This window comes from Dasypus novemcinctus, chromosome 21 (genome assembly GCF_030445035.2).
Source record: "Dasypus novemcinctus isolate mDasNov1 chromosome 21, mDasNov1.1.hap2, whole genome shotgun sequence".
Taxonomy (NCBI): Eukaryota; Metazoa; Chordata; class Mammalia; order Cingulata; family Dasypodidae; genus Dasypus; species Dasypus novemcinctus.
Genome location: NC_080693.1, coordinates 48,953,608 through 48,962,574, shown reverse-complemented (window position 1 = coordinate 48,962,574; position 8,967 = coordinate 48,953,608). Strand labels below are relative to the sequence as shown.

The window sequence follows — 8,967 nt, the reverse complement described above, 5'->3', positions numbered from 1 at the left end:
CAACTAAACTAAGATCACCTAAGAATGGGAGTCGGTCCTGCCCTGCAGCAATGCTGGCTTCAAAAATCTTTTCAACACCTAGTACTTCATAGACCATTTCCAGCTTTACTAATGTCTGGGGTAAGTTATTTTTTCTAAATTTTAATCTCATATTGATTTTCCCTAACATAATGACTTTTTTGGTTTTGTTTTTTCAAGCAGATTTACAGAATGATAAGTTCAAATAAAAAGTGAGCTCCTCTTACACACTTATCTCATTCTTTAGGGGTGATCATTACAAATAACGATTTATAAACATCACTCGTTTCAGGAGTTTTCCCTGCACATGACATAGCGTTGCACTGACATTAAAAGCAACTGCTTTAGGGCTGAACAGCCTGAATTTCAAGTGTGATATAACCCAGAATCAAATATTTTTTTGTTTGTTTTCGAATAGAGTTGACCTGAAATACTTAAGACCTGTAATCACCATGTTGATAGGATTTCCAAGATTTCTTTCTAGTATTTCTAAACCCAAGCCTAAATTCAAATGGGACTTAAAACTGTTTAAGCCCTTCTATGACCCACCAAGCCAGGCTTGTGTTCCCCCCAAACCCCCACTCCAACACTGCCAACTTGCTCCCAGAACGTGCTGCCCTGCCCCCCCGCCCTGCCCAAAATGTCACGTAGCTGGTGCCTTCCTCCTCAGCCCTGCTGGCCTGTGAGCTCCTGTTGGCCTTTCAGGACACAACTGGGACATGAGTTCTCCTGGGGATTGTTTTCTGATCCCCTGTCCTCCCCGAAACTTTTATGCATCAGTGGGGCAGTTGATACCCTGAATTGTAATTTTTGCTTTATTTTGCCTTTTTCCCACTATCTTTGAGTCCCTCAAGAGAAAGCGCTGCATCTCACACCTTGAACAGCAGAGTGCCTGTCATTGGGGTGCACACCTGGTGAAGAAATGAAACCCTAGAAGCTTGGGAGATGGCAGGAGAGGTTCGGGGAGGCATCTGCAAGGCAGCGCCACTCCTCAGGGACTGAAGAGGCTGAGTTGGGGGCTGGAGAAGTCATTCCGAGGTAGGAAAATGCATGTTGGTGGGCTCAGTAGCTGGGACCTGTGAATCACTGCCCACCTGAAATGGGAATGGCTTTTCACTTTATTTTTCACTCAGTTCCACTCCTGTCTCCTTGTTACCTTGAGCTTTGCGGGGGGAAAAGGCAAGTAGACCTTATTATCTCAATGAACATCTATCTGAGCAAGCAGGATGGAGGGGAGGGGGGCCGGAGGAAATGGGAGCCCAGGTCGAGATGGGTGCTTGTGAGCTCGCGGGGAGACTGTGTGTAAATTCCCCACGGCAGTTCACTAGGGGGGCTGGCCTTCAGAAACTCGCCTTCTTTTGAAATATTGGGTCATAAATAGTAAGAGTCCACAATGCTGATTTATTGGGAATATACACACACATGCTCGCACACACACACATGCATCTTTTTAAGGCACTGGACGGAGAAAAAGAGACGGCAAAGGGAATTTCCTCTCCCTAGGAAAACCCTGCTTCCATCCTAGACCCAGGCTTCAGGGAAGAAGCGCTAAGCGAAGCCAGGAGCGGAGGGCGAAGCACAGAGCCCCTGTCTGTGCAGGCGAGGAAAGGGGAGAAGATCTGCCCTCAGGCATCGCCCCCGCCCCCCACCCCCAGGCCCCCCACATCAGGGCAGGCTAAACACGCAGAGGCTTCTGTCTCCAGGGCTGGAAGAGAGGCGCCCTCGTTAAAACTCAGATAAACAGTTTATCAGGAGATGAATGAGCCACTGGGCTCCAGAGACGTCTCCCCTTCCCCAGCGTGGAGCCAGATGGGGAGGGGGCCGCAGGCTGAGCAGGAGCCAGACTGAGGAAGGGAAGGGGCCGTCGCTGGAGAAAGCTGGCCCAAGCGTCCCTCCTGCTATGCTCTTAAGCATTATCTCTGTTTCTGAAAATACATTTCACATTTATTTACCACCTTTCCCACCCAGCTCACCTTTTAAAAGGTAATTTCTCCCCTCTTCGCTCTCTCTGTCCTCCTATGTACCCCCTCTTTTGTCCCCCACACCGACCCCCCCAACACTTCACTGTTCTGACCAGAACCTGATGGACCGACACGCGCAAAAAGTATAAGATGTTGTGAGGCTGAGCTGGATCGCCACACCCACCCTGGGAGTCTTGACCTGGCCAGGGTCCCCCCTGCACCCTGGAGGCTCTGGGGAGAGACCACCCATGGCCTCAGGCAGAGGACATTGCCACTCTCCCCGTCTTTGGGCAGTCAAGCAAAGAAAGGAGAAAACCTCCTTGCTTACTTTCCCTCGCTTTGATAAACCGGGCCAGGCCCGGAAATGCTCTTTGGATCTTTGAGAAAGTCCATCAGGTTCAGCATGGATGGGAGCTGCAGGACCATCGGCAGCTGACAGCGGTGGTTCCCGCTGTGCCTGGGATGGCAGGGACTCCGGAGTTGGCAGCTCTAGTGCTTGCTTCTTTATGGGGCCTCAGTTCCCGACCTCCTGGGACAAAGGTGAGCCGCAGGACTCTTACAGGCAGGCAGAAGAGACTGCCACCTGCACAGTGTCGTGTGCTGGGGGCCCAGAGAGCTAACGTGACTCCCCCGAGGTCACACGGCCGGTAGGCCCCAGGTTTTCGGACCTTACATACCGTGCCCTTTGCACGTCACCCATAGCCGCCTCAGGTCTATGTTTCCAGGGCCAAAGATGTAAGAAAATGGTTGATTTTTACCTAGAATCACAGTCAAAATAAGATAAGATGCATAAATGCACCCTTGGGCTCCTCTGGCTGGCCACCCAGAATCACCGAGGCAGTTGTCCAGGGGAGCGCTTCAATCTTTCCTCGCCTGACCATTTTTCAATGATGGAAATCCTGGGGTGGAGAGAGTCGAGAATGGGCCTCGGCTTGCCTCACGGATTAGAGTAGTCCTGTGGAGCCTGCCGAGACCTCCTTGGTCCCCAGCCAGTCCCCACTGAAATCCAAACACCCGGCACAGCCAGAACCTGATCAGAAAGCTGAGCGGAGAGCCTGCCCTCCTTTGGCCCATCTCCCACCCTACAGCTTCCTTTTGAAGAAATGCAGCCCCCTTTGTCCTTCTTGTCAAGCTCTCTCTTCAATCGAGCAGCGGAAACATTGCAATGGGTGGGCTGTTGAGCCCCCCGGGAAATTCCAGTCCCCTCTCTCCCAACTTCTGAAGTGTGGCAGCCACCAAGAAGAGCTCTGCTGCACCTGTTGAGTGGGTGGGAAGCAGACCCAAAGGTGTTGGGATCAACAGCATCCCCTTCCCTGTTCAGCCTTCACCAGCTCAAACTTAAGGGGACTGACAAATTGAGGGCAGCAGGAGTTCCCCAAAAAACTAGCATCTGTGGACAGTCTATTGCGCACTAGACAGCGTGCCCCCGGCACTCTGCTAGGCTGGGATTTCTTTATATGGCATGGTTCTGGGAGGTGTGTGCTATCCCTCTGAACAGACGAGGAAATGGAAGCTTGGGACGGTGATGGTGCCTGTGTTAAGGTGGTGAGCAGCACAGCAGAATTTCAACCGAAACTTACCTGGTCCAAGGGTCGTCGTCGTGTTGAGTTCCTCTGCGACTTGGTCTTCCTCCACTCCCCAGCCCCTCATACATGGTGGCCCTCTTCTCCACGCAGACTCTTATCCCGTGTCTCAGACCTCCTCCTCTCCCTCCTTGCGTAAATGCATCTATGTTCTTCAAGCACAGCTTAGTTTCTGAGGCCAGCATCCTTCTATTCCTTCAGTACATGGGCTACCCCAGTGTGGCATAGGGTGGGGGGTAGCCCATGTACTGAAGGAATAGACAGGTGCTGGCCTCAGAAACGAAGCCATGCTCAAAAAAATAGATGCATTTCCCGGAGTGGTTCAAAAACACTATTTCTAGTATTATAATCACTCTGGCTTCTTTTTGAGCGCACAGGGAATTGTAAAATTCCAAAGGACATTCAAAAGACGGCATGAAATTGTTGTATTGCTCAAAAGGGGGCATGTAGGTTTTAAAAGGGTGTGAAACTCGGGTCTACACTATTATTGGGTATTTATGGATTTCCCCACGCCCTATTAATGTTTCCTTCATATGCTTGTCATATCTTCCTTAACTGTACCACCCAAGTCCTGGGGGTGGGGTAGAGACTCCCTGTGAGTTCTCGTCCTTTGTCATTTTCCCCATGGTCCTTACCAGTGCACACTCCATAAACAGATCACCCAATCTAATCTCAAACATGGTGTGTTTTTTTATTCTGAGGGTCTTTTTTTAAAACTGTTCAGCCAAATTTGCCCCACCTAAATAAAGGGCTGAGGGATCTGGGTTGGATTTCATACAAAAGTAGGTGATTTGAAGGAGAGAAGAAGATTGGTGGAACAGAAAAAAAAAGTACGATAAAATGTCACTAATTGACGTCTACCATCTCTGGGGGGCTGGGCTAAAAATTTGCCTTTGAGCTTTTTACAGAAAAAAAACATTTCTTAGTTAATTCATAGCATCATCAAGATAGCTCTACATGTTTAATCTTCAGAAGAAAACAAATTAGTGCCAAGCCTCCATAAGGCATATCGGAAATAAATGAGTATTGTTTAAGAATCTACTATGTGTCAGGTTCTAATTCCACTATTTCAGAATCAACCCAATTCAAACAACCAATGAGTTGTCCTTATCTGCAGTATTCATCAAAGCTAAATCTCCTTTGGGGCAGTACCATGATAGCCTAATTCTAGTTGTTGTCTAGCCTTGATAGTTTAGGAAAACGTTTTCAGCTAAAACTGAACATCCCTCCCAACTGCTGAGGGTTTGGAGATACGCCATGCTGTCAAAGTGCATTTTCTTCCTAGACAGAGCGTAAACTTCTCTATCTGTGTGTGAGGGGTGGGGGGAGGGCAGAATAGATTGAAAGAAAAAACTAAATCTTTAAGTTTTAAGAAATTATAGCGACTGAGATTGTCACAATGGAGCCTCCAAACTTCTCCTCCGTGGAATACTCCTGAACTCTTGAGTCATCCACTTCCAGTCTCTTTTCTCAAGCTTCATCCAGACTGCAATTGCATCCTACCACAAAGGAAACTCAGTTTGGGTATCGCAGCCTATTTCAGTTCCTCATACAAGGAAAGAGTAACCAGAAGTGTCATTTCAGTGCCCATCTTCCACCAAAGAGAAACTGTTTCTGAAAGAAAAAGCATCATGCAGGTTTATTTAGAATTACTGAAAGATAATGCCACTAATGCAGAACCTAAGATAGATGGAAGAAAAGTGACTTGTCCAAGGTTAACAAAGTTATGTCAGGGTGAACCCCAGCCAGGGCTCAGGTCCCTCTACTGTCATTTCATCTTTTTAAAGTTTCTGGTCCCCACTCATGTCCACTAGGGCCGATTTAGCAGAGGCAGAAGGAGTGCAAGCATCCTTGTGAAATTTGAGGGGCTTTGAGCAGGAATCTCAGGAAGTCTGTTTACACTGAAGGTCTGGTGAGCTTCGAGAAAACAGCCAGAACCAGAACGAACCCATCAACACACGCAGTCACACAAACATACGAAATGACAAGGACACAGAGGCAGAAACCGAGCTGGGCAGAGTGGGCGACTGACAAACCACCTCCTAAGTCACCCCCGTCAGCGCCAGGCGCAGGGCTCGCTGTGGGCCACCAGAGGGCGCGCCGCCTCCAGGGAGCCGAGCCGCTGCCGCGCGAAGCCAGGCGGGCTAGGGGAGCGGCAGGCGAGCGGACGCGCCCCTCTGACTCGGCCACTCAGGGCGCAAGACCTAGTCAAGGAGGAGGAGGAGGGTGAGGAGAGGACCCCCTTCTTGGGCCCGGTGGGCAGACGGACAGGAGTGTTTCCTGGCAATTACATCACTTCGTGCAATGCTGAGGCTCACGCACCCCCCGGGTGCATAGTGTGTGTGTGTGTGTGTGTGTGTGTGTGCGCGCGCGCGCGCGCATTGGGGGAGGGGAGGCGCACACCGTGTGTGTGTGCGTGTGTGTGTGTGTGTGTGTGTGTACGCGCGCGCGCTCGCGTTGGGGGAGGGGACAGAGACCGAGCCCGGGAGAGAGGAAGGCGAGACGCGCCCGGGGAAAACGCTTCATGCACATGGAGAAATTCCTTGCTCGGAACTGCACGGCCAAACGAGTCCCGGGCACCTCTCTGCAGCTCCCCTCGCAGTGCAAAGCACCCAGCTAGTTAGAAGCCCTCCACGCCCCACCTCGAGCCTTCCCCCCATCCCCCCCAAACTGGCCCTGCACCCTCCAGCCCGACTCCCGCGCCGCCGCGAGCTCTCCCCAGGACTGGCCCTGGCGGGGCGCCTAGAGCCCCAGTTGCATTGCTCCAGGAGAAAGGAGGGGGGCGGTGCATTTTGCAGGAGGAGGAGAAGGAGAAGGGGGGTGGGTGGTGGGGGAGAGAGAAAATTGCGCGGAGACCTGCCAAGCGCCACCGCCGCCGCCGCCGCCGCCGCCGCCGCCGCCGCCGCCGCCGCCGCCGCCGCCGCCGCCGCCGCCGCCGCCTGTGAGCTGGGGCGGGCAGCCGGGCTGTCGGCTTCCCGGGGCATCTGGGTCCGGCGGGGCACAGCCCTGGGCGCTGCCGCCGCCGCGGAGAGCGCAGGCGGCTTCCGCGGATCCTGTGCCGCTGCAGCTCCTCGGGGGTGGAGAAGTGGGGGGTGGGGTTGTTGTTTGGGGGGAAGAAGGGGGAGGGGGCAACGCCGAGAGAGTCAGTGGTTTCCATGGTGATGGAGCTGAAAGTGCAGGAAATTTAAAGGCTTGGACCCTGCGAGACAGACAAACCGGTGCCAACGTGCGCGGACGCCGCCGCCGCCGCCGCCGCTGGAGTCCGCAGGGCAGAGCCGGCTGCGGAGCCGGGAGCAGGAGGAGGGAAGTGCCCCCGGGACCCGCTCGGCCCGCGGCGCTGCACAGAGCGGCAGGACGAGCAGCGGGAGGCGGAGGAGGAGGGGAGAGCGGCTAGTCCACGCGCCCTGCGCCGCCGCCGGCCCGGGAAGGCAGCGAGGAGCCGGCGCCCCCCGCGCCCCGCGGTCGCCCTGGAGTTATTTCGGATGCCCCGCCGCGGTCGCCTTCCCGAATAGACCGGAGAGAGGAGTTGCAGCCAACTTGTGTGCCTTTTTCCGCCCGGGTGGAAGCCGGCGCTGCGCGAAGGGCTCTCCCCGCCGCTCATGCTGCCGGCCCTGCGCCTGCCCAGCCTCGGGTAAGGCGCCTCGGGAGAGGCAGGGGAGCGCGGCGGCGGCGCCGCGAGCTCGGCGTGCTCTCCTCCGGGGACGCGGGACGAAGCAGCAGCCCCGGGCGCGCGCCGGAGGCATGGAGCGCTGCCCCAGCCTGGGGGTCACCCTCTACGCCCTGGTGGTGGTCCTGGGGCTGCGGGCGGCACCGACCGGCGGCCAGCACTACCTCCACATCCGCCCGGCTCCCAGCGACAACCTGCCCCTGGTGGACCTCATTGAACACCCGGACCCTATCTTTGACCCCAAAGAGAAGGATCTGAACGAGACGCTGCTGCGCTCGCTGCTCGGGGGCCACTACGACCCAGGCTTCATGGCTACCTCGCCCCCCGAGGACCGGCCCGGCGGGAGCGTGGGGGCGGCCGGGGGCGCCGAGGACCTGGCGGAGCTGGACCAGCTGCTGCGGCAGCGGCCGTCGGGGGCCATGCCGAGCGAGATCAAAGGGCTGGAGTTCTCCGAGGGCTTGGCCCCGGGCAAGAAGCAGCGCCTAAGCAAGAAGCTGCGGAGGAAGTTACAGATGTGGCTCTGGTCGCAGACCTTCTGCCCGGTGCTGTATGCGTGGAACGACCTGGGCAGCCGTTTTTGGCCGCGCTACGTGAAAGTGGGCAGCTGCTTCAGCAAGCGCTCGTGCTCCGTGCCCGAGGGCATGGTGTGCAAGCCGTCCAAGTCCGTGCACCTCACCGTGCTGCGGTGGCGCTGTCAGCGGCGCGGAGGCCAGCGCTGCGGCTGGATTCCCATCCAGTACCCCATCATTTCCGAGTGCAAGTGCTCGTGCTAGAACTCGGGGGCCCCCTGCCCGGACCCGGACACTTGATCGATCCCCACCCCCACCCGCCACCGCCTCCAACCAGTTCCACCACCCTCTTGCAAGTGGATTCAATGAACTTTTTTTTTTTGGCTACAGAGACCTAGCTTTCTGGTTCATGTAATGCACTGTTTGTGTAGGAATGTATATGTGTGTATATATACGGTCCCAGTTTTAATTTACTTATTAAAAGGTCAGTATTATACGTTAAAAGTTACCGGCTTCTACTGTATTTTTAAAAAATAATAATAAGCAAAAGGAAAAAAAAGATCAGAGAAAGAGACTTATTCTGGTTGTGCTAATAATGTTAACCTGCTATTTATATTTCAGTGCCCTTCGCATGGCGAAGCAGGGGGGGAGATATTTTTTTCTTAAAGTACAAAGAGAGAGTGGGGAACTTTTGTAGAAAGACTTTTTAAAAGCTATTTTCCATTCTTCGGAAAGTGTTTTGGTTTTCCTTGGACCTCGAAGAAGCTATAGAGTTCAATGTTATTTTACAGTTATTGTAAATATAAAGAACAAATGGAATGACTAATCATTGTAAATTAAGAGTATCTGCTATTTATTCTTTATAATATCCCGTGTAGTAAATGAGAAAAAAGTGCAGAGCAGGATTAAAGAAAACCACTAAAACCGACTACGCTCGACGCTGCCATTCTGTGTTGGTGATTGATGGGGGGGGGGCCCGGGGGGGCCGCTGTGCTGACGCCTGTTGGGAGAAGGGGCTCGTCCTGTCGGACTCCCCTCTTCTGGCGTGGTGGAGGTGGCCGCTGAGTTTCTCAGGGCCGGTGGAGGGGGGGGGGATTGTTCTCAAACCCTTCACTTGAGCATCACGTGGCCTCTGCCCAGTCGCCCAGCTTTCCCCCCCTGTGTCACCAAAGCTCGGGCCCGTCGTGACCTCGACACCCAGCCGGCCCCCTGGAGCTGACCCCTGGCTG

General features: G+C 54.2%; 1 protein-coding gene across 1 annotated transcript; it reads left to right on the top strand.

Annotated features, from left to right (window-relative positions):
• Positions 1-6,749: 6,749 nt before the first annotated feature.
• NOG (noggin) lies at positions 6,750-8,666 on the top strand. Its single transcript, XM_004481252.5, has one exon. It carries the CDS (start codon positions 7,304-7,306, stop codon positions 8,000-8,002), a length of 699 nt encoding a protein of 232 aa, XP_004481309.2. The 5' UTR covers positions 6,750-7,303; the 3' UTR covers positions 8,003-8,666.
• Positions 8,667-8,967: the final 301 nt, after the last annotated feature.